Raw genomic sequence first — 25,182 nt, 5'->3', positions numbered from 1 at the left:
TTGATGTGGATGCCTGACTGACAATAGCCTGCTGCACTGAACAGATCTACAACACAGTGTGTGATTTGATGGTGTACCTTAACATTGAGAGCAGAGTGCACTGTCCAAACTGTGTGTGTCATGTTACCCCGATTTGCGTGGGTGTGTGTGTTGTTATGACAGCTGGCTATGCAGTACTGGAAATACACTCTTGGATTTACCCTAACAATCATCAACCGTCCCCCCAACACTACCCCCCATCCTCCAACCCTTCCTCTAAACCTCACCCTGAGCCCTGACTTCTGCTGGGAAACGCACAAAGTCATACACACACATGGGCTGAGTGCCAGCAACCCCATCAAGTAGTGTCCATGTGCATCAGATTAGTGATCACAGCTTTGTCTCGGACAGCACAGCACAAACACACACACTGATGGATTCTGGACCTCCGCTCTCTCTGTCACTCCTCTTGGGGGTGTTTATGATTTCCACCACAGGTAGGAACACTGGTTAATCAGCCCGCTGACAGGTTGTTGCAGGGTCTTGTTATTTGCTCAGGATTTCCATGTGTGGGGTCTTTTCAGCACAGCCACACCAAACTCTGACAGATTCAGTAATGAACAATTAAAACAACAAGGATATACTTTTGTCTTGAATATATTGTTACATTATTGTGCTTCATTATTTGGCAGGGAGTGTACATTGTGTTTATTGTGCTGTACCATACTCGTGATGTATGTTAAATGTGTTCTACTGTACAGTCCATTGTTAGTCTTTGAAAACCACGCAGGAAAATGAGTAGATTAGTTACACCTGAGGGACCATCAGGTGTTTGCTGTGATATTTAATACACAGGATTTGAAATTATTGTAATACTATTATTGTAATTATTGTAATTATTGTAATTATTGTAATACATTTGTTTGTGGTTGGTAAGTTTTAGGTAATTTACTCATGACCATTAAGTGAGAGAAAAGTAATCTTTAAATGGCACTCAAGCGATTTTGTATTGCACGTCCAGTAAGTTATAGGGAGACTTTTAAAAAGAATGATCAAAATTGAGGCAGCAGAGGCCGAGATAGACTAAAGTTTTATCTTTATTACGAGTCAAACTCCAAAAACATCAGATCCTACATTTCCCTGTGCAATTTGATTGCGTCTTTCATTAGAAACCCCCTCCCTGCTTCCTAAATTCCCACGTCTTTCAAACCACACCCCTGCAATTTGTAATACAGGTTTCTGTTCAAAATTTTAGCCCAAGTTGAGATCCAGCTCCAAAACTTGAAAAATAAACCTGATGGTACCATCAGGGTTACACAGGCTGAGTAGTACTCCTGTTGAGTAAACTTTTGTCTTTCTTATTTTCTTGCTCTAACCTGTGTGGTTTGTCTGCAGCCTCAGCAGTCAACCTCGAAGGGGAACTTTTCAAGGATTTGATGAAAGGGTACAACAAGAACGTTCGGCCCATGGAGAACAGTGGGGACATCACTCAAGTCCAAATCAAGATGACACTCACCAACCTCATCTCCCTGGTAAATGAAGTTTGCATTGGAGTTTTTGATTAGAACCAGAGACTGCATGGGTTTCTGACTGAATGTTATTTAACATAATTAATGAACATCTCTATTCAGAATGAAAAGGAGGAGGCCCTGACAACCAGCATCTGGATAGAAATGGTAACCTAACACACACCGCGTTTCCTGGATTTTATCGCTGCTCTGCATGCAGTGATGATTATTTTTTAATACTTTATGCCACAGTGTATTTGAAAGACACGGTCAAAAGTGAAACCCACATCACTTCTGTTTGTAGCAATGGTGTGACTACAGGCTCAGATGGGACCAACCACCCAGGTCAGCTTTGTATGGGAACCTCACTTCTGAGCTACGTGTCCCTTCCAAGAGTATATGGCTGCCTGACATCATACTAGAAAACAAGTGAGTGTATTAACCTTCACATTTTAACTCAACATTTGATTCAATGGCAGCAAGCAGCTCCTTGTTGAGAAAGTTAAACTGAAACACAGAAAAACCATTATCACTAATGCCGTCATGCAGCTCACAACAGATTATTTTTAAAAAATAGTCTAAAAAATAGCAAATAGTCTACAGGGTCTCCGTGAAACAAGGTGCAACAGTACCCTTTATCACATTTTGTTTGATGAAGATAAGGGTTACTTTATAAAAAAAACCTTTACATAGTACATCTTTAATGTTTGAATTGGTTTTGTGTTCTGTGTGTACAGTATACACACAATAAGTACATTCTGTGCAGCATACAAGAATGTGTCTGTGTGTGAGCTCTAATACACAAAAATACATAAACAAATTTCAGTTTCTCTCTGTTCTTACCTGTGCACAGTGTGGACGGACAGTTCGAGGTAGCGCTTTACTGCAATGCACTGGTGTCTTCTAATGGTTGTGTGTACTGGCTGCCTCCTGCCATCTACCGCAGCGCTTGTTCCATCACCGTCAACTACTTTCCCTTTGACTGGCAGAACTGCACTATGGTGTTTCGGTGAGTAGAGACGAGATCTGCTGTGATTCGATGACTAGCCAGTGAGCAGTACACGTTAGGGTGTATTACACAAACACTAGACACTGTAACTCATCATTCATGTATCTTTAAATACTGTATGTTGTCATGTCAACCAAGGACTTAAGTATACAGTATATAGTGTTTAGTATATACTATTATAGTATGGATAACGGGCTTAAAGAATACATGGACTTATCAGCAATAGAGCAAGCAGCCTAGACCCTTCAAATAAAATCATAATGGAAAAAGTAATTTATGGTCACACATAAAGACATTAAGACATAAAATATTCAGTACTTGATTCAGGAAGAAGGATATGGACATTTTATATGTCATGTTATATTTTGTCACTCATTGTGAACTTTTTAATCTATGAAAAACTTGAAGGTTGATACCTCTGAGGAGACAGAGGTCATGATCTTGTTGTTTTTTTGGGGGGAATTTGAGGATTTTAATGACCTGAGGAGGAGTTTACATTTGACAGTTATACACAAACTACCCTAAATTACATATGGTGTATTTTAAAGGTGCATTCAGATATTTTTTAAGACTAAGAATCTTTAAATTTGACCGCTTTTAGCTATAAAATAATAATTCAGTCATGATACAGGGATGAAGTATTTCAGATTTATACCCTGGTGGTGTAGAGAAGGCTTTGAAAAAGTTAAATCATAATGTAGTAGGATAAAATATAATCAAACTGTTAAATTAAAGAATAAAATTAGAGAAAAAATACACAGGCCTTTGTCCACAAAAATGAATAAATTCCCAAAGAAATCAAGACATATTCCATCAATGAATATATCTTTAAAAGCCTTTATTATAATGGATATAAGATTTTTTTAAATGAATACACAAACCTTTGTTGGAGGTTCGTCAGATATCTAAGGGGGAGGGTTTACTCCTTGAAATTTAGACTGATGACCTCAGTATTTCCTGGCTACAGCCCTGTATGTTCACATGTTAGTTTCCTTTGTATTTAAGTAGAATCCGCAGTGTCCAAACCAGAGACAATAGTCCCATTCATGGTCCCTTTTCATCTTGCTGTCGTGTAAAATGGAATAGATGGTTGTGTTTGTTGTGGTGACAGACACTAAATCTTCTCCCCCTGTGTGCAGCTCCCAGACTTACAGCGCCAATGAAATTGAAATTGTTCTCAAAGAGGAGGATGACCACACGTTTGAGTGGATAAATATCGACCCCGAGGCTTTCACAGGTACAGCAGTCTAATGTAACAAGGTCAAATGAGTTGATTCGCAACATTTTTAGATCTTAGATAATTGTATACAGTATAAAACCATCTAAAGTGCAATAAAATGTTCTTCTGCAATGAAAACAGAATGAAATACTTGATTTTGTTGTTGCTAGAGAATGGAGAGTGGGTCATCAAACATAGGCCGGCCAAGAATGTGATCAACACTCAGTACACAAAGGATGAACGGGAGTACCAGGAGGTGGTCTTCTTCCTCATCATCCAGAGAAAGCCCCTTTTCTACATCATCAACATCATCGCTCCCTGTGTGCTCTTCTCCTCCCTCGGCCTGCTTGTTTACTTCTTACCTGCCAAAGGTCTTTTTCCTATTTTTCTAGCTCTATACGCCAAATATTTGCTTCGTCAGAACTCTGTCTCATCAACATTATCTATTGCGAGATTACAGATATTACAACAAGTAATTGTTTTCATGAACACAAAATCTCACCTTTCTGCTGACTGAATATTGTTTTGTGTTGTGCAGCCGGCGGTCAGAAGTGCACCATGTCTATTGCCACTCTTCTGGGCCAGACTGTCTTCCTCTTCCTTATCGCTAAGAAGGTTCCAGAAACATCAAAGGCGGTACCTCTTATTGGAAAGTAAGTCCATTTGTGTCACTCTACTGCAAGATTTCAACTCAGAGGTCAGATTATTTCACCTTATATGTATAATTAAGTTCAACCTTGACTGCAGGTATCTAATGTTTGTGATGTCAGTGACCACCATGGTAGTGATGAACTGTGTGATCGTTCTCAACGTATCCCTGAGAACCCCAAACACTCACGTTATGACAGACAGAGTCCGAAAGGTGAGACTTCTTAAGCTGTTGAATGAAAATACTGTGAAGTCAACACAGGCATATTTTCCACTGGATTAACCCTTTGACTCTGTCGCTTCCAGATCTTTCTGAACATCCTGCCTCGACTGCTGAGGATGCAAATGCAGCCCTGGACACCAAACAATGACAACACCTCAGAAACTGACAGTAATGATGTGTTCCCTGTCTCCTGCCGACGCCGCAGCTCCATGACCCTCATCACCAAGGCAGAGGAATATGTCATGAAAACTGCTCGGACTGAACTCATGTTTGCCAGACTCAAAGAGAGAAATGGATTGATGAGATCAGTGATGGAGAAGCTACGTGAGTATTGGAATGAATTTCTATATGTTTAAATGCAATTCAGAGAATATGAGCACATGAATATGTGGTTTGCTTTGCACCCAGATGAGGGGCTGGAGGAGGGTACAGCAGAGGAGCTCAGCGCTAGTCTGGCAAAGGTCTCTCCAGAGCTGAGGCAGTGTGTGGCCTCATGCAAACACATAGCTGAAACTGCAAGGCATCAGAACAACTTCCAAAATGTAAGTTTGACATTTGCACATTTATTTGTCCACTCCAGTTTAATTAATGTGAAGACTTAAAATAGATAGCGTCCAATACAATAATGGGATCCTTTTCTTACTCCAGGAGAATGAAGAGTGGTTCCTGGTCGCCCGGGTGATCGACAGGGTTTGCTTTATTGTCATGGCTTTGGTCTTTTTTATCGGCACCATCGGGATTTTCCTGATGGGCCATTTCAACCAGCCTCCCTCCTCACCTTTCCTTGGGGATCCCAAGAAGTACCTCCCTTCAATGGACAATCTCACAGATCTAACTGAGAGCGGGGTAGGAGCGGACCTCCTGGGGTGAACCACAACAAAAACACCAGATTTCATCCGTGTAACCAAAGTGGAAATCTGTCAGCGTCCATCAGTGATCTCCAGTAATAAATGGGAGAGAAGAGGTGATACGGCCGTTTGTATTTTCTGCATTGGTGTCACTTGCTGAAGTGGGTCTGTGAACCATCCATCACAGAAGTCCTGTTCATGGTGAAGACGGATCCACTGTACAGTTGTTGATGGCATGCATGATCCATAATGCTGCATACTAATGTCAGCTGTTACTGATCGTTGAGCTTGTACAGTGTCTTTGCTGCATACAATGCTGGGTAACAAAAAGCTTAATGTTTGCAATAAGTTTACTTTTTTACTGTTTACTGTGATAAATTCATCATTAGACACTGTAGGACACAGGTAAACAATAAACATCTGATGTCATTTACAGCCAAATGTTCTGAATGAATGCTTATATCAGTGAAAGTACTACTGTAATCATGCAATTACACAGCTGACTATCTCAGAAATTTCTTAATCCTGTGTTTGACACCTTTTTTCGAGGGGAACAGAAAGCATTGACCCCCCCAGGCTTCCCTCTAAATACAGACCCACTGCACTGCCCCCCACCTCTGGCAGCAGGATTTCAATTACATGGCTGAGTGGTGCCTTTCTACCCCAACAAAAGGCAGATCCGGCTGGTTGGGATGGCAACAGAGTCAGGGGGTGAGACAGAACCGGGGATAGGAGTGGGAGTGAGATCTCCAGACACACACACACTCACAAAGCCAAACATTACTACGTGAATATTCACACACAACACACAGAGGGGTAAGGAGGTTGGTGTTTAACCCCTCCTGATCATGACAACCCATGGGGGTTTGACTGGTCTCTTCTCTCTCACAGTTAGATTATCTCTGTCTGTAGATGCCTGGAGGTCCACTGATGGTAAGCAAGACACTTTTAATGCTCTATTGTGCTATTTTATGTCTTAATGCTCTGTTATTTATATGAGATGAGGGTGAGATGCTGCAGGAAAACTTGAGCACCTGTTGCACTCTTTTAGTGCACTGCATCTTTTAGCAATTACTGTCTATGCAGGGCATAAGGTAGGGCTACATTATGGTACTATCATAATCTTTGTTGTGGTGAAATACACATTGTTGCATGCAGCTGCAGAATGTAACCAAACTGTGAGTGTGTGTGATGTGATGTGAATAAAAAGGAGGCTCGGGCTATCTGCTGAGATGAAATCACTCTGTCTTAAGTTGAGGATGATGTGTGAGGATATTAGTGCCAAGAAACTGTCTGCCTGTTGTAAGAAACACAGTGTGGTAGAGGAAAGTCTCCTCATAAATTCAAGAGATAACTCAAATTTAAAGAAAGAAATCATAACCCTTCCTTTCATAGAAAAAAAACATCTTTTCTATTGAAGTTTGTATTCAAAGGACTTTTTACTTTTAAGCTCAAAAGAGTATGCACTTTTTTTTTTAACTAGCTGCAAGTTGGGACCCCACAAGGGGTCGTGACATGACTCTAAGGGGTCATAAGATGATTTCCATTTTGAAAAACAAACTTTTGCTTATTTTTCTGACTCACAATATTTTCTTGTGATAGTGAGTGAGTGTCAAAAGTCAGCTGTGAAGATACAGTTTTACCTCTTCAGGCATCTAAGAATTTTTCAAATTAAACTGCCTCAGAACTCGCAAGTAGACATCGCTTTGTATTTTAGGTCATACCCAAAAAAGGCTGGGAATAAATCTGCAAATGTCACATTTAGGAAATACACAAGAGTAACTTGGGGACAATTAAAATACTGTCAATTTAAAATTGCTATATCTGTAACTGCAAACATCCTAGTTAACTGTGTCATATGATTCTGGTATCAAATCCAGACGTAAAGAAGTGATGTCTGACCCAGATCTCATACACTCCTGTCACACGGTATGAAGTATAGTTGCTTCTGATTTACCTAACTAAGGCTGAAAAAAGTTTTGATGTGTCATTATTACACAATTGCTTAGTTATATATACAGCATGTATTTTCAGTTTTACACCATGTCAGCGGTGACCAATCAGCCTCTTCCAATTGGTCAACTGGAGCGAGAGAAACACATCCAGATGATCTTCAGAGCTTTCCAGAACAGGTGCGGACCTTCATGTGAGAGTCACAATCGCTCACCTGGACCCAAACCCGGTCAAACACCACCTGACTGGGCATCTGCTGAGCAGCTGTCAGGTCCTGCTCCTGAGATGAAGATAGAGAACGGCCATGTGGAGCCAACAGGAAAACTGAACCAGCCAGATGAGGAGGAGCAGTGGCTTGAAGGTGCAGAGGGATCAGACTCTTTGACTGTGCTGGATACAGTCAGCCAGATTCATATCACTGCCAGACCAGAGTTGCAAGGTCTGTAGGAATGAGTGGTTTTTTTTTTTGTAATTGTGTGTTTCTGTGTGTCTGTTTCAAGTGAATAATGCTTCCAACTTGTAGGTCCACAGTGTGTTCCCAGGAGGATCTACAGCATCGCCACAGGAGCCAGCAGGTCACAATTCCTTGTGGCGGTAGAAGGTACTGGTGCCTGTTCAGCAGCATTAACCGAGAACAATCATCTCATTTGTGTTCACATGTTAGTCATTTACTGTTATTCTCAGTATCTCTTGATCTCTTCCTCTCGTTAGAGAGCTCTTGTGTGTGCCTCCAGTGTTGCGGTCCAGCTCGGGCCTGTTCCTTGCAGGGTTTTGACCGTCAGGGCCGGCAGGTCTTTTATTTTGAACGGCCGCTCAGGGTGGACGCCTGCTGCTTTGGTTGCTGCCTTATGGAGCTGAGGGCCTACACACCTAAAAAGCATCTTATTGGCACTGTACACCAGAGGTAGGCCAAACTGTTGTATTTGTCTTGATATTAACCTATTAACTGTTTTGGTCATTTTGCTTGAGATGTGTTGTTTTTGTCTGTGCCACTCTCACTTGTCTGCAGTTGGAGGGGCCCAGTTAGAAAAAGGTGAAAAGGTCATGTTCAGTGCACCAATCAGGATTTAGTTACATCTGATGACAGAACCACACCTAATAAAGCAGATTAGCTCAGTTTTTCAGTGCAATAAAGAATAACTAAGGATGTTTTCTTTCCCTAACTTTTAACTTATATTGTTGCTTATTTGGTCGTGAATATTTTATGTAAAGAGAAATACTAAAAAAAGTAACCAAATATTTTAGGGGCTTTAATCTACTTTGTATAATTTGACACAACATTTGGTAGTAGAATTTCTTTTCAAAGACATATACAAAATAAGAATTTAATACTTAAACGTGATTTAAGGGTGGTTTGACCAAAATCACATCTTTCCACTAAAGAGTATGCTGACAGCATGTTCTGTGGATGATCCAGAATAACAGAGACACTGTTGTAAGTAATTTTTCTAACTTTTTTGGTCATTTGGGTGGATGAAGCCTTTAACCGTTTGAAACCTTTTATCAGAATCACATACCAGCAATCTTAATACTTTAAATTCTCAGACTGAACAATTTGTCATGTGAGCCTTTTTCCATGTCACTCCCAGCCTCTGGCCACCCTGAGCCATCATAGTTGCCCAGGCCTGTCTGTAAATAGCAGCGAGAGCCTTTAGTGTCCCACGCAGCCACGGTGTACTCTAAACCTGGGAATGCACAAAACAGCTGTTTGCTGGGAGGGAAGGAATGCGGCATCCTTCCTAATGGGAATGTGGGCTAATGGGAGGAATGGCAGCACCCTGTCTTCTGCAGTCAAACCAAAATACTTCCTTCTTCATCTGGCCTAAATCTGACTCCAGGGCTAGCTGGGGAGCCTTTGTGTTGCTGAATTTTGAGTTTTCCAGAAGTAACACATGTCCAATTAAGACTGACCTGGCAGAGGTTTCACTGACCAGAGATCTACTTGGTATAAATATTCTCTCAGTTGTGCTAGAATAAAGCCTGCCCCAGTTTGAACTCCTCTGACACCAAGCAAACAATGCTTTTCCTGCTGCAGAATCATGACAGCTGAAAATGTGATCAACCAAGCATCAAGGCTGGGCTGCGGCAGTGTGTGAAGTGTTTGCCAGTGTATGCCAGGTTGCTTATTGCATGATTACGTAAGGAGATCTGTTAAGTTGCTGAGTTTTGGCTGTGTTTTCAGGTGGAGCATGTTCACCCCGCTCCTCGAAGTGTGGGATTCAGAGGGAGCATCTACCATCAGGATCCAGGGCTCCTGCTGCCCGTGTCGCTGCTTCTCCAACCAGCAATTCCAGGTAATATTTATACAACCCATAATAAATGTCTATATAACCATATTTCCAGGAGTGTTTTCAAACTGTATTTTTGCTGTGTCAATTTCACCAGATTGTCTCCAATATTGGTGAGAAAATTGGCACAATATGGAAGAAATGGCCTGGCTTCAATGACGAACGTAACATGGACCATGAATATTTTGGATTGGAGGGTGAGTTTGACCTCTCAGTGTTTGGAACCACTGTCCTGATACATGTTTGATTTCAGTAATGCAGGCATTTGCGGTACCAGCAGCCCGTTATGCCCTCCACTCCCATTTCAAATAAATAAAACCATTTGTGAATCTATTTCAATGTTCCAGTGCCACCAAGTATGGAATCACAAACCAAACTGTTGCTGCTGGCAGCCACATTCTTAATAGTAAGCATGTGTATTTCTATTGACACAGTTGTAGAAAAATATATATTCTTGTGTTACAATATAATTAATTGTTCTCATTATCTCTTTACAGAATCATATGTTTTTTGAGATGAGCTGATCAACAAAAACAATCATAAGTAAGATGACACATTGCAAGTGGACTACACTACTGAGGCACGTCACTCACTCGAAGGCACAAGCATTCATCATGAAATTGTATCTGTAAAGCAAGAAGGGACTGGTGTGAAAGCTGCCAATCATCTCCAACATCCATTTATGAAAGAAAGTGAAACTGAACCAGTTTTAGCAGCAGATGCATAATTGACATTTATTGCTATAATCCATCAGGTGTACATCCAACAGTGCTTTTTCACTTTTGACACACACCTGCACCCATCATCACACCACCAAACATGGGCAGCATAACAGTTTCTCAACAAACTACAGGTGCTTTTTTTTTTTTTTTTGACATGGTTCCAAAAAATGCTCCCCTGGGCCCAGTCTCATTTCTTGTACTACAAAATGAAAAAAGGGAGTGAAGGTCAGTGTTTCAGACCTCCGTTACACCTATGAGTTGAGGACATTAAAGCAGAGCCCATTGGATTCTTTGAAGGCAGGGTAAAGACAACACTGACAGAAGGGAGAGCCGGTTCCGGTCGGGCTCGAGGCCAGGCACAGTGATTTAGGCAGCTTGGCAGTCCATTCATAAGATGCCCGTTGTACAACCCTCTGGCCCAACACAGGATGGTCCTCATCCTTTGGGATTCAACTTCCAGGTCAAAGATGGAGAATCATTGCTGATTCAATTAAGTGATCTTTGAAATGGACTGTATTTACAAATATATCGTACACAATTATAGTAATAATTCTAGTTCGAAATGTCCAAATGAATTGTAGTTAAAATACAGCACAGTAATAAAATAAGTTCTACCTGCAACCCTGTTTGAGTCCCAATAAAACAGATTACCATACACTTTCTTTAACAGAAGGACTTAAGATGTTATGTTAAACAATAAAAATCAGATCTAGATCAGTTTTGAAGTATTTTGTCAAGTACACTTTGTCGACAGCTATTGACCAGATGAGCAAACACCAGTCACATGGCCTCCCTCTGGTGGCAAGTTAAATGATGTTACAACTTGCATTAAAAAATAAAAGAAAAGAAAAAATCTGAGGCTTCAGTCTTCTCTGGTTGATTAAAAATAACGCGTATTTCTCTCTTCGGCTTGGTTCAGTGTTCTGTTGAACAGGTTCTCTCTTCATTTCCAATCTGACACAAAGGAGGAATGGTCTTCTCGCCTCTGATCCCGACCTTTGCTCTGTCTTCAAATTACACAGTGCCAATCCACGCAGAGGTATCCGTCCCTGGACTCGTCATCCCTCAGCACATCACATATACACACACCTACACAAACAGAGAAGTAACACGGGCATTAGAGGACCAAAAGTAAATCATAAAAAACAGTACAAGCTGATGTAGCAAATGACAAACAGACCCTTGCAGAGGTTCACTGTGCCAGGAACTTAACGTCCGCCGCTAGCATTCACCAGACCATGGAAGTCTTCCCATGCTCTGCAAAGACAGTGCACAGATCATTCACAGTAAAATAAGCACGTTCTTTATATATTTATCAACTGAGATCCCCAGCTGCTTCAATTTACTGCAAAAGCACATGAAATATGCTTTAAAGAATATATTTTCTATATCTTTATATATCTTAAATATTATCTATCTTAAACTATTATATATATATATATATATATATATATATATATATATATATATATATATATATATATATATATATACTATTATATATTATTATCTATCTTATCTAACTTAAACAATTAAAAGGAAAACAGATTGTGCCCCTTTTTTTTTTTACAGCAGTTAAGTTCTGTGATGAAAGAATTTAATTAGTGAATCAAATTTTCTGGGAAAAGTTGTGGTTTAGTCCATGAAGTGTCAGGAAATAAGTAAAATAGTAAAGAAATGCAGTTTCTCTCAACCCAAAGTAACATCTTCAAATTGCTTGTTTTTGTCAGACCAACAGTTCAAAACCCCAAAACAATATATTTACAAAGATATAAACAAGAGAAAGATGGCAAATTATCACATTTAAGAAGTTAACAGCACATGCAATTAACTGACTAAGTGATTAATCGACTATCAAAATGGTTGTCAATTGATTTGATTTATGAACGGTTTCAGCACTACTCCAATCTGATTAGTTTTAAGTTTGACACATCAGCACTGTTGGCTGCCACACTTATAATGCATAACAGTTACAATGTGATCCGACGATGCGTCTTGGGTGAGAAAATATAAAGATTGTGAGCATGCATACAGCTATGTGTGTGTTTGTGTGTGTAAGAAAGAGAAGTTGGAGAGAAAATAATAAAAATGTTGAGACATACATACTTAATGCTGTCTGTGTGTGTCTTGTACTCCATGATGGTGTTGGGAGGCAGGTTGAGGACTCTGCGCAGCGTGTCTCTGATGCGGGCCGTGGTCGCCTGGTCACTTGCTGTTTTGTTCCAAATGGAGATGATGTCCTCCTGGAGATATAAAAACCAGAAAGGACACGTGTTAGTATATTAGAGTAGGAAGTGCACAACATATTTAGAGTGTGTGTGTTTGTGAGTGTACCTGGAAGCGTACTGACACCACAGCCCCGCAGATCTCCTCTCCAACCATGAACTGCTCCCCCAGCATGGCCAGGATCAGGTTTTCCCAGCACCGAGACGCCAGGCCTTTCCTCAGACGGATGATCCACTTCCCACCCATCTTATTGGCATCATCCTAAGCACGATGCACACAGTTTCAGAATGGTCGTGCATTTGTAAAACCAGCAGGATTCAGTATATTATGAGGCACTGTGTTGTGCACATTTGGGGTACCCACCTCCCACATAGGTTTGATGCCTTCCTTGAAGAGGTGGAAGTCACTATGGCCTGTTAGGTCACCTGGCCGGATCATGTGACTATAGAAACGCCAGAACTGCTCCACCTTGGGAAGGGAAAAAGAAGTTCACATAAACAACTGTGGGAGAATGACTCAGGATGAGCTTGTATTCATAAATTTGGTCTATTTTATGGCTAAGGTGATAAACAGAAGCAAAGAGCTCCCCCTTCCTATCTATACTATGCCATTTCTAAATAAGTCTTGAGAAGAGACAGACCGAGGCAAAGCTGCCAATCTGTTTGATGTTCTGCTCGTAGCTCTGAGTGCTGGCTGGTCTCCCTGGGGTGCGTCTGGAGTACCAGAAGGTGTAGTTGTATTGAAGAGGGTGCTCTCCTGCCCCTGGTACAACCATCTACAAAAAAAAGAAAAAAAAAGAAGAAGAGGAAATCAAGTTAAATTCACCGTCAGAGGTTACAAATACATACGAGTCAGTCACTGTTAAATACTGCAGACTCACCTTTTTCTTGGAAATGTTCTGTTCCTTGTCCTCGTCTTCGGTCTTTTCCTTCTCACCGTCTTTCGGTGAACCTTGATCCTGGTCGTGGTCTCCACTGTCATCGTCTTTCAGACTGGATTTGATGGAAACACAGACAGCAAACAAACATTTCACTGTTTGACCACATTTCAATTAGGGCTAAGTATACCTAGCAGTCTGATACAACAGATCTGCAATAAATCCTATCTACATGAAAGTAATAGTGCTCAGTTTTTGTAGGGAAAACATTCAACTTAATGATGATTTTGGACGCTGTAGTTTGTGGTGCTATTGATAAGTGTCTCTAATATTAAGTCAACTCTCATTGAGATATGAGTAGACTAAATATGACACAAACTGCAGCCTTCAATACGGCCATGAAGGTGAACAAAAACGTTTCTACATCAGTTTTTGGCAAAAACTAGAGCATTGTAACCTTCATGGCGGCGGGATTTATTGCAGGGCTGTTTTATTAACCTACATTAGCTTGTGTTAAGCAAACTGGAAACAGGGTGTACTTTTTCTCTGGCTATGAACTGCAAAGGTGTAGACTGTTGAATGGTGAACATGTACACACCTCCAGCAACCATCCTGAACGTAAATAGCCTCCAGCACACTGCTAACTATCTGCCCGTGTTGTAGGGCCACGGGGGTCTAGTTTGAGCCGAGTGTGCGCGCACCTTTCCCCGCCTCTCAACAACTTCCACACCGCGGCTTCAGGGCCTGGCCGTCTTCCGCCAAGCTAAGCTACAGCTAACAACACAGCACACCGCCCCATTAAAAATCATTATTTACTCCCTGCTGCTGCTTCCCTTCATTTTAAACACACCTGTATGTGCGGACCTCGCTGTCGTGCGGGTTTATAAACGCACAGAGCATGCATTTAAGCTGACACACCTCTCTTTTTACACGCAACGCAACAGCTTTCATTGACGTTACGCTCCCCGGTTGAATTTACAGGCGCGACGGGGAGCCCGCTCTCTAGCACATATACCACAGAAACTTTTGAGTACTCACGCGTCAAATTTGTTGTTCATTATTTTCAAGGTGGCAGCCTTTCTGAGTCCGACCACAGCCTCCTGAATTCCGCAGGAACGGCGGCGCGCGCAGTGAACACGTGTACGCGCACGCCTCGTTGGGTGATGAACGTGGAGCTCAAACCGGTTTTTCACAACATGACTCACAGTCAACGAAGACATGTGTGATGCAAAGATATACAAATATTTAAACAAATTCACACAAAAACATCAGCACCGACTCATGTTTTGACATTTTTTATTATTCTTTACATCTCATTCATAATAAATACACTTTTCAGTACCAATCAGTTCATCACAGTCCCTGTAAACAGTGGCTCCAGTGCAGCAATAATCAGAAACCCTGTGACTTCGGTGCACACATACATGTGTACAAGCAGGCACACACACACACACACACACACACACACACACACACACACACACACACACACACACACACACACACACACACACACACACACAGCAGCCTCAACACAAAAAGGACCAGCGGCTTCTTCATATGAGCCGGCCTCTTCTGATGTGCCGCATCCCTTGTTTCATCCCCTCCATCCCTCCGCTTGTCATCTGTTCTTGCGGCCGCTTCAAACAGTGTCTCTGTTCAGGTCCAAGCAGAGCCGTGGACTGAGTCTGAGGGGGACAAAAAAGGGAGCTGGGGGCTGACGATGGAGTCAGCAACCAGGCGGACTTCTTTAGGTCCAAGTCTGACTTTACTGTTACTGAGGATGGTGGGCAGGCTTGAAGATGGAGGTTTGAGAAAAGGGCTGTTAGGAAACTCCAGAGACAAACGCTGCAAGCTAGATAAGGGGTGTCTGGGGTTGAGGGATGGCTGGAAAACTCTGGCATGGTATGGCATGGTATGGTGTGGTGTGGTTTGGTTGGCTATACAGTCGGAGACCATCCCCTCGCCCCTTGCCCCCTGTGCCTCTGTGAGGACCTTCATGAGAGGGCCCTTTGTTCTGGGCCGGCAGGCGCACCAGTGAGTGAATGAGCAAGAGCAGCGGCGGCCCTCTTCAATGGCGGCTGTTTGTTTACACCAGCCAGTCCCGTCATACTTCATTAGCAGCCCAGCCCACCGACAACCTCTGATGTCCTAATCGCCGATGAGTGTGTGGCTGCTCATCAACCCTGAGCCTCAGCGGTTCAGGATAAAGGGGTTTCTAGGAGTCCCGACACACACATTCCCACTAAATCTCTCTGCCTGCCTGCCTTCTCAGCCACTCGTGGTACACATACATACACACACACACACACATACACACACACAAGTCTCCATGGTGAGGGTGGATGGGAGAACTGGTTCTTTCATCATGGGCCAAGAGGCACTGGGAGGTGAGCCGACATCAGTGGAGCAGTAACAGTCCCAGAGAACTAGCTTTGCATCACAGAGATGTGAGAGACCTGCCGCCCAGAGAGAGACAGAGATATACAGACGGATTATTCAAGTGCTGCCATCTTCTGACCACAAGAACAGACTTAAAACATGAATATAAGCCACAGACAGCAACATTTATTTTGCCAAAATGTATCCCTTAGATGGGACTTCCTCTCAACATAACGTTTGATTTGTTGAGATTTGTTGGACGAGGTGCTGCCTGAGAGGCTAAATTTATTGAAAGTAAGAATTATTTTCATTATCGAGCTATCTGTTCATTTTTTAAAAAGTAAATCAATTAATCATCAAAATAATTTATTGTTAAAATAGTGACAAAATGGCAAGAGCCCAATTTGACATCATCAAATTGTTTTATTTGTCTGATCAACAGTCCAAAACACAAAGATATTCAATTTATAATGATATAAAACAGAGAAATGTTTAACATTTTTGTTGGATAAATGACTTCATCAATGAAATAGTTGTGCATCAATTAATTGATAGTTACCTCTTGAACGGCACTTCCCAGCCTCTCCTGGCTTCTCACCACTTTCCTGAAAGACACACATCGACTATAACTTCAGAAAACGTTATCCTAATATTACCTGAAACTATTGCTATAACCCATTCTGATTAAAAGATCAATAAATGAATGGCACACAGTTCAAGAACAGAGCTGACCTGCGTATTCTGCGGGCCAGGCTGAGGGTGAAATTTGCAGAGCAGTCAGGCTGATAGGTGGATGGCACTATGGTGTAAGCTCCAGGAGGAAGACTGTAAGACAGGCTGGCCTCCTGGGTGTAGCAGTGGGGGACACAGCTGGCCACAGGATCCTCCCTGGGTAACATCTGCCCAGATTCTTCTTCCAGGACCTGGATACAAAGTAAAAATCACTCAAGAACTACAATTACAGCTACTCATCATAAGCTAATACATGTATGATAATATGTAGTATAATAGAGATATTTTTTAGGTTTATGCAAACTGTCTAGTTCCTCTTCCTCTTTAGAGCAGTGGTGGTGTATGCAAGGTCAGCATAATTTATATCTGTACTCATGAATGAACTGACATTTTTATTGAGTCACCCTAATTTGCTTATGAGGTTTCATAACTTGCTGACTGTATTGTTTATTTAACATCATCAGGACAAAATATACATGTAGGTATAAGTGTAATATGTTATTTGTTTTTTTTTTACTATAGATTTCAACTGTTTTTATTTGTGTTGGATGTACAGTTGTGTTGAGGTAACTCTGGCACATTTTCATTGATGGTGTCAAAATGTCAATGTTGATTAATGTGCACTCTCCCATACATACAGTATATGTATTAATATATATGTGCTATGTATTCTATGTGTGCTATATAGTTCCTTCCTTCAAGAGAGGCCATGTGCTTCTGTTGAGAAAATCTTCACAGACATGAAGATGATTTATCACAGTAATAGCAAAGCTGGATTTGGGTGTTGTGTTAATTTAGTTTAATTTTATACTAGTGCTGCTCTGAGCCACATGTCACAGATAGAAATGTAAGTATCCAATATTTCATTTTAAGCTAGGTCAGACACCTTAAAGTTAGAGAAGTTAAAACTGACAAAGTACATACTGTATGGTTTGTTTTGGGGAAATGTACACAGAGGGAGATGCCCCATAACTCTAAATGACACCGGTACTCTCCCTTAATGTTTGACTGACCTTATAGACATGGAAGCCAATAGGGTGCAGGTCAGTGTCAGGGCAGCTCTGGTGCAGGGTAATCCTGACATTAACTCCTGATGTCACTGCTGGCTCATCACACACTGTGAAAGGGAAGCGGGGGTTTTGCCAGTGAGACGGGAAGTTCCTGCTTCCTCCCGCGGTCCTTCCCTCCACCCACGAGCCCCGGAAGTAACTGTTCTCCCATTCTCCATCTGTTGTTAGAGGCAGTGGAGGAGGAGGGCTTTTCAGGGCACTGAGGACATAGACAAGTTGTGTGATGAATATTTTAATCAGAAACATAAAATATATAAACACAGCCATTTATATTGTGAAAAATGACAGTATGAAAATCAATCTTTGTATAAAAATGCATGGAGTAACAGCTGGAAGTGTGTAAAAGGATTTTTTAAAACTTTAATTTATTAGTTGATACTTTTAAAGGTGCTTTTCAAATTGACCAGCAGATGTCACTCTTTATTTATAATCATTCACTCTTTTTTTTGTGACCAACTTTTTTTATTGCTTTTTTCCCCCCATGTAGTTTGGTAAGGGTACAGGGTACAAAACACAAATGGAATAGTCATGCAAAGAATATAAACTCCATCAGTCAAGATGTACCAGCATCTCTGTCCAGGGTCTTTACATTACCAAAACAACTCGACAAACAAAAGCAACCTGTATCCTCCCACCCCTTATACCCTATTACCCAAGGCTGCAAAGAGAAAAACAAATTAAAAAAAAAAAAAAAAGAAGAAAAAGAAAAAAAAGAAAAAAAACACCAGAAACAAACAAACACAAAAACAATCATTAATTTCTATGGGAAATCATAGAGTGAGCAGGTGTTGCACAGAAAAAAAACAAAGTTGTGTACACAAATTAATGAATTGTGATCTCAAATAATAATTCATATGCACAAATTAATAGAATATATCCATAAAAATATTGACATTTTAACATATGTTTAAGGAATGTCAACGATAACAACTTTGTTTAACAGGCAAAATCTAAATAATCTAAATAATGCAGTTTAATGTGAGCTATTGTTCATTGTTCTTCTATTAATTTGTGCATACAGTTTATTAATTTGAGAATCAATTTGTTATCTCTGCACTCACATTTGTTGTTTTTTTCTCCTCCATGATGACTCCAGTAGGGTTTCATGGAAAATTACACGGTTGAATGAAACCTTTTGAATCTCTAAATTCAAAATTAATTGTAAAAAACATGGCCTGGACGTGTTGCGTGTTTCCAGTCATTTTCACATAGACAAGACGGACTGTTTGACTTTCTCTTCCCATTATGTGGTCCTTACCTGAGGGATGTGGAGGAGGAGGAAAAGACCCTAATGAGAAAGCGGGCCTCAGCTCCTGGCTGGTAGGTGCTGGGGATCAGCAGATAGTATCCAGGCTCCAACTGCCTGTGGAGCATCACCTCTCTCTCATAGGTGTGACAGTGAGTAGAAGCACAAGGAGGTTTGTTTAACATCCTGCTCAGATTAAAACGCTTCTTCTCTACCTGGTGACAGAAAAATGCAACAAAAAAACTGACACAAAGCCACACACACACACAGCAACATTCGTTTTCCTGTGAGTGATGGCACAAACCTTCCACATGTGCAGGGCGATAGCCTGGTAGTGCTGGTGCTTTGTGTTCTTGCTGTCCTCAAAAGGTGTTTGTGCATATTTGTCCGTGTTCCTCCATTTCCTATGCTGCAGCAGGGTTACCAGCACCTCTCCTCCTTCACACACTTTGAGCCAAAACTTGGGGTTACTGCTGTAGCTGCTGCTGTTTCGACTGCCACCAGCGGAGTGCTCTTTAATCCACCGGCCAGCCAGCTGATGGCTGTGTGTCAGCAGATTTCCTGTTGGCGGATAGAGTTGTCAAGGTTAAGAAAAGCTGCCAAGAAGGGCACAGAGACTGACAGTTTAAAATCCTCTTTAGATAAATAAGGGAATTACCGGTATATACACTTTTTAGGTGTCCCTCCTCACTGATAGGGTAGCCCACTGTGACATCATCAAACTGGGACAGGAATTCTGTCTCATCCAACCAGAACTCGCCCTCTGCCACCTTGGCTTGTAGGTCCAAGGCACAAACAGAGTCTACAGAACTCCACCCCGCACCACTGCAGAGAGAGAGGAAGAGAGAGCAAATGCATATCAACTCTGACTGAGGTTACACACATCTACAAGGAGCATTACTTCACTGTGACACACACAGACAGGTCAACTATACCCTTCTATCCAGGCTCCTCCCCAGCAGCATCTCCCCCAGGGGTTTCTGATCCTGAGAAGCCGCACTTCACTCCCTGACACAGTCTTCACGTCCAACCACTCCATGACAGTCAGAGCATGGTACTGACCCAGCTCACTGGCACCTAAAACAGGCAAAGAGAACACCAGGTGATGCAGAACAAGATTTTAAAAAAAGCCCCCTTGTATATGCAAAAATAAAACACTTTTCAGACCTCCAGGGCTGCTGTGAGTGGAGCAGCTGAGCGTGCAGTCGTCTTTCACCGGGTACAGAAGGTTCAGGTCCAGCCTTCTCCTCCTGACCTGGTCACTGTCCTGTTCCGGTCTCTGCTCCTCCTCTGATTCAAAGTCTGCCAAGCTCCAGCGCTCCGCCAGGCCCCCTGTCAAATCCACCAAGGCCTCCGACACCTGCCCTGCCCACAGTCGCTCATATGAGCCGTGAAGCCTAAAGAGGATGGAATGGGACAGGTTAACGGGACTTCCACAATCCTCTAAATGCATTGTTGGCAATGTATGACCAGGTTAAAAAATCCCTCCAAAAGTTCCACCAAAAGATCTCTCCTAAATCAAAGTTCAGTGTAAGTAAACTGAGAGATAAGACAGGGAAATTCCACAAGCTACTCACTTGGCGTAGGCCTTCTCCAATAGGGCTACCCAAAAGGCATTGAGGGAGTGGCAGCGTGAGAAGCAGAGAGCTGAATTAATACAGGGCAGGCGGTCATCGATGGTCACCTCTGTCCAGTGTCCCTGCTGCCAAAAGTGAAACTGGAAGGAGCCCCTATACCTGCCATCACCCCACTGGGGCTGGTCTGGAGGCAACACCTACAGAGGGTCATGGAGTGAGCAAGTACAGCAGTGCAGGACCCAGAAAACACTGATAAACTGTTCACATAATTATTAAAATCTAAATGACAATACAGATACTGCAGCCCTACCTTGTTCAGTAGATGTTTGTTTTTGAGCAGCACGGAGCAGGCGCAGAGAAACCAGCAGTCTCCTAATAAGCCTTGTTTTGCATGAGCCAAGTTGATGTTGTCAGGGAAGAGAGCTGGTGACTGGCAGATCTCCTGAAGGTGTGAGATTGAATTTAAGATGGAATAAGACACTCTGACATACAGAAGGTGTGTGTTGAGCATTTAATGTTGATTTAAATAAATGTTAGATTCAAAGGCTTGAACCTGTCGTTTTGAACACGGAGATCAGGGCCTCTCACAGTATTCTTTTGTCACACTATTTGTGAGGCTCCTTTGGGAGTTTTTTTATTACATAATTTTTTGGGAGGGAAATACTCAACAATAAGTTTGAGCCCGCAGTGCTCAAATCAACAACCTGATGAGGGATTTCCTTCTTTGTTCAAACATATCCGCCTGTGACAGGTGACGACCACAAGCCAAAACGCTACACAATCACTTGATATAAAAAAACTCACACAATCATGCCACAACAAACCAAAACAAATATGGAATTCCCGGTGGCATTTCCAATTTCCCCTTCACCTGTGGGCGCCGCCAGGTGACATCTCCCTGCAGCCTGGCGATGGGCGTGGAGCTGTCAGAGAGCAGGGACGTGTCGTCAGCAGGGAAGTCCAGGTCCTCAAACAGAGCCTCCTCACCTGCACACTCTGCCCTTCCCTCTGCTTTCATGGCTCCTGTGTGTTTGAACCTGGGACTGTGCCTTCTGGGTCAGTGGGTGAACCTCAGCCAACTGTGACCATCCTCACCGCCCCCATGTACATTTTACACTTGTATAGCACCTAAAAACAATGTAACGTAATGTATGTGTTATCTTTTTTGCTGAAATCATACTGAAGCAGCACCAGAAGCATGCAAAGTTATGCAGTGCTGAACTTGAAAATCTGTGAACACACTTAATAAAAGCCTTCATTTAGTCCACATATATTCTTGATATAAATAAAATTATATTCCAATAGATTAGCTAGTTTTACATCATAGTAGATTTGTAAGCATGTTTGTTTTAGGGGGAATAAACCATATTTTGTTGATATTCGACAAGAGCTTGAATTCATCCACTAACACCATCGTAATAACAGCGAAATATAAAGTATAGCTATAGAAATTGGGTCTCCATGCTTAGGTGTAATGTTAGTAATACAGCAGGTAATTATCTGACCCCCTCCTGCTCTTTCTATTTCTTACCTTGCTCCTCTTTTAAGCATCTTTCCCCTCGCTGCTGTCAGCCCTCCTCATAACATAGCAGCTAACAACCGTTAGCTACAGCTAGCTTGTAGCAAATGCACAGATGTAACGTTAGCATGTCCATATCGCTTCATCTTATCATAGTTTCAGAGCTACCACCACCACCACAGCACAGCAGATATTTTTTATCCAAAAGCGTGGAGGATTTCGTTATGATTGGCGACATACGCGATGCAGACATTTCATGTTGCTGAATATGAAAACACATAAAGTCCCTTCCGCTTGGACATCCATAGGCTCATTCATAAGTGAATCTTTCCTGTTGGACACTGCTGCCGCCTACTGGTGGTAAAAGTACCAATTCAGCAATTATACTCATTAATACTCATTTCATCTCTGTGACTGATAAATTATTGTATACAACATCATTAGATTATTAATACTGGAGCATCACTGTGTAAGCAGCATGTCACTGTTGTAGCTGCTGGAGGTGGAGCTAGTTTGAACTACTTTATATACAGTAAACTAGTTTAGACAAGTGGTTCCCCACCTAGGGGTCAGGCCCCTCCAAATATTGGATCATTTGAACATTTATAAAAAAATGAAACCATGTGAGAATCTACTGGTTTAATCTTTAACAATGTGTCATACTTTAAAAGCTTGTTATATTATCCATTGTGTCAAATCTTCATCTGAAAAGTAACTAAAGCTGTCAGATAAATGTAGTGAAGTAGAAGTATAAAGTAGCATAAATGGAAATACTCAAGTAAAGTACCTCAAAATTGCACTTAACTAAAGCACTGGATTAAATATTAGTATATTGTCACTTTCCACCGCTGATTTTAAGTAACAGATTAACACAGAAACAGCAAATTATTACAAAAATATTAGATTTATTGACAAAAAAAAAATACGTTAAATCCAAATTGTGTGTTTTCGAGTTGATTTCCTCAGGTGAGTGTAGATGCAGTTCACGGTTTTCTATTTGGAGGAAATAGAAGGAAAACATTAGTCGATCCACACAAGATTGTTCAATCTGGACTCAATGTTGGTGTCTGTACTGTTTTACTGTTTAAGCAGACCGCTTAAATAGAGTAATGATCTTACCTTGGCAGAGATGCCGTGGCATTTTTCACCCATTCTGCTTCAGGATTGGCACAGACAAGTTTGTTTCTCACTGTCTTGAACCTGTATTGACACAAGGGAAGAAGTTCAGACATTACAACTGATCTGACAGTTATCATTTACTTTATAGTAACGTGTGTTGTTTCAGTTGCACTGAATGTAGATTTTTCTTACATTACTGCCTTGATGTTGCAGTAATCTGTGATCTCCTGGATTGTGTAGCATTTCAGTCGTCCCACTGGGATTGGTTTCTCCTGGTACTTTGTGCAGCAACTCCTCATGGAACCTTTAAAGAAGAGACACCACAAACATTTTAGCACGAAAGAAGTTTTTTTTCCTGTTTTAATGAGCCACTGCAATATGAAAACAGTACAAAATCTAGAAAAAAACAACAACTGTTCTCCTAAAATAATAACAGCAGTTAAATGTAACCATAGAGGTAAATCAGGTCATACTTACTGCTCTCATTCAGTGCCACCAGCAGCACCAGCAGTACGGAGACACACACAGCGAGCTTTGCCATCTTCTCTCAGCTTCTCTTCAGCAATCAGTAAATCAATTTTCTGATATGGGTCCTCAGATGGGATGAACTGGTTAAGTTTGTCTTTGACAATCAGGTTTAAATAGTCTGTCAAATGGAACGTCATGACTGCCACAAGATTAACTGGAAAACCGGTTAACACATGTAACATATGTAGTTCAAGTGCCACGGTAATTTTACCATCAGTGGTGGAACAAAATCCCCTCTTCTGTTTGCTGACAACGCATGATTGAGTGATACAGGATAGACATACATATATATTTGTTTGATGATGGCATGATGATGCTGTTATGCTGATAATGAATGATAATGAGAAAAATACATAACAATCAATTTTATTCAATGAATGTTGTTCATTCATTGAATATAAATACTATTAGACACAATTAATGAGTTTCAAAAGCGATTAGTATTATTTGTTTAACTTTATTTAATCAGGTAGTCTTATTGAGATCAATATCCATATTTCAAGAGAGACTTGAGAACAAGATACATACAACGTAGAATATAATACAATGGTTTGACAGCAAATCATAACCATACCCCACAAGTCAACATCCTGTGACCTTAATGCTGCAGACAAACAACATTATGACGCATACAGAGAAGACAACCTGGTCTTTGTTACAACAGCAAACCTTTTATCATCTTTTTTAATGTACTTGCATCCAGTTATCATCTAAACTTATGTTATAATTTGTCAGTAAACACTCCTGTGAAATATTACACATCACCATTGCTTATAAAAGTTTTTATACACTATAGTTATATACAAATATGCAATTAGAGTGATGCAGATGTGACTACAATGTAGAAGTAGTGATATCAAAGTTTTATCAGCACATTTTGCACAACAAACCATTTAAACATTTAAAAAAGTCTTCTTTGTCTCACAAAAAAATAAGTAGCAGTATATTTTTCATTTAAAATGCAACAAACATTTATGAGGTATTGAAATGAACTTTACAGGTAAAAGATAACTTTATAGATAAGATAACTGTACACCTACAGGTTAACTGCCTCTTCCTATTATTTGCTCACATGTTGTTTCTGATTTGCTTCAATGCACAGTTACCAACTGACAAAAAATAGTTGTGGAGGTAAGACCTGAACCAGTTCAAACCAGTGTTCAAGTCTGTCCATTAATATTTTATGATCAGCGGTGTCAAATGCAGCTGAGAGACTCAATAAAACAAATACTGAAACTCTGTAAAGTCTGTCTTAAAACAATACTCACATGCCATCATGTGTATATTGAAATAGTTTTTGTTTGGAGTTTTGAAAGAAAAAAACAATAACTTACTTGATCTGACTGACACAGAGTGTGAATGACTCATATTAGCTTCAGCTGATATAACACACTGAACACAGACTGTTGATGTCCATCGCTTACATTTGAATTACAGCAGGAATGATTACAGCGATCAGTAACTGTTTCAATGTACATATGGACATGTGAGTATTGTATTAAGATATGT

At 41.1% G+C, this 25,182-nt stretch overlaps 4 protein-coding genes across 6 annotated transcripts; 2 read left to right on the top strand and 2 right to left on the bottom strand.

Annotated features, from left to right (window-relative positions):
• Nucleotides 1–405: 405 nt before the first annotated feature.
• On the top strand, nucleotides 406–5,456 carry chrng (cholinergic receptor, nicotinic, gamma). Its single transcript, XM_042428194.1, has 12 exons — nucleotides 406–476; nucleotides 1,375–1,511; nucleotides 1,611–1,655; nucleotides 1,792–1,916; nucleotides 2,341–2,496; nucleotides 3,636–3,733; nucleotides 3,886–4,086; nucleotides 4,254–4,368; nucleotides 4,463–4,577; nucleotides 4,670–4,910; nucleotides 4,995–5,128; nucleotides 5,235–5,456. The coding sequence occupies exons 1-12, from the start codon at nucleotides 413–415 to the stop codon at nucleotides 5,454–5,456; spliced, it is 1,653 nt and encodes a 550-aa protein (XP_042284128.1). The 5' UTR covers nucleotides 406–412.
• A 2,021-nt stretch (nucleotides 5,457–7,477) lies between these two features.
• Nucleotides 7,478–10,213, top strand: LOC121908802 (phospholipid scramblase family member 5). The gene is made up of 7 exons (XM_042429092.1): nucleotides 7,478–7,826; nucleotides 7,911–7,988; nucleotides 8,099–8,291; nucleotides 9,570–9,681; nucleotides 9,773–9,872; nucleotides 10,023–10,081; nucleotides 10,173–10,213. Exons 1-7 carry the CDS (start codon nucleotides 7,478–7,480, stop codon nucleotides 10,197–10,199), a joined length of 918 nt encoding a protein of 305 aa, XP_042285026.1. The 3' UTR covers nucleotides 10,200–10,213.
• Nucleotides 10,214–10,379: 166 nt separating this feature from the next.
• On the bottom strand, nucleotides 10,380–14,669 carry eif4e2 (eukaryotic translation initiation factor 4E family member 2). Of its 3 annotated transcripts, none has more exons than XM_042429090.1 (8): nucleotides 14,539–14,669; nucleotides 13,504–13,615; nucleotides 13,264–13,398; nucleotides 12,987–13,091; nucleotides 12,732–12,884; nucleotides 12,500–12,640; nucleotides 11,578–11,654; nucleotides 10,380–11,486 (listed from the first exon to the last, which is right to left on the bottom strand). In XM_042429090.1, exons 1-7 carry the CDS (start codon nucleotides 14,556–14,558, stop codon nucleotides 11,619–11,621), a joined length of 702 nt encoding a protein of 233 aa, XP_042285024.1. In that variant the 5' UTR covers nucleotides 14,559–14,669; the 3' UTR covers nucleotides 10,380–11,486; nucleotides 11,578–11,618. The 3 variants fall into 3 exon arrangements, with proteins under 3 accessions (XP_042285024.1, XP_042285023.1, XP_042285025.1); XM_042429089.1 differs by having other exon boundaries at nucleotides 12,504–12,640; XM_042429091.1 differs by lacking the exon at nucleotides 14,539–14,669 and adding an exon at nucleotides 14,099–14,322 and having other exon boundaries at nucleotides 12,504–12,640.
• Nucleotides 14,670–14,779: 110 nt separating this feature from the next.
• Nucleotides 14,780–22,376, bottom strand: capn10 (calpain 10). Its single transcript, XM_042429088.1, has 13 exons — nucleotides 22,039–22,376; nucleotides 21,379–21,635; nucleotides 20,818–20,949; nucleotides 20,508–20,704; nucleotides 20,098–20,327; nucleotides 19,866–20,007; nucleotides 19,589–19,755; nucleotides 19,235–19,491; nucleotides 18,943–19,145; nucleotides 17,628–17,883; nucleotides 16,615–16,805; nucleotides 16,442–16,487; nucleotides 14,780–15,959 (listed from the first exon to the last, which is right to left on the bottom strand). Exons 2-13 carry the CDS (start codon nucleotides 21,523–21,525, stop codon nucleotides 15,930–15,932), a joined length of 1,998 nt encoding a protein of 665 aa, XP_042285022.1. The 5' UTR covers nucleotides 21,526–21,635; nucleotides 22,039–22,376; the 3' UTR covers nucleotides 14,780–15,929.
• Nucleotides 22,377–25,182: the final 2,806 nt, after the last annotated feature.

The sequence above is a fragment of the Thunnus maccoyii genome, chromosome 12 (genome assembly GCF_910596095.1).
Source record: "Thunnus maccoyii chromosome 12, fThuMac1.1, whole genome shotgun sequence".
Taxonomy (NCBI): Eukaryota; Metazoa; Chordata; class Actinopteri; order Scombriformes; family Scombridae; genus Thunnus; species Thunnus maccoyii.
Note: the sequence above shows the minus strand (reverse complement) of the source record. Positions and strands in the feature narration are given on the sequence as shown.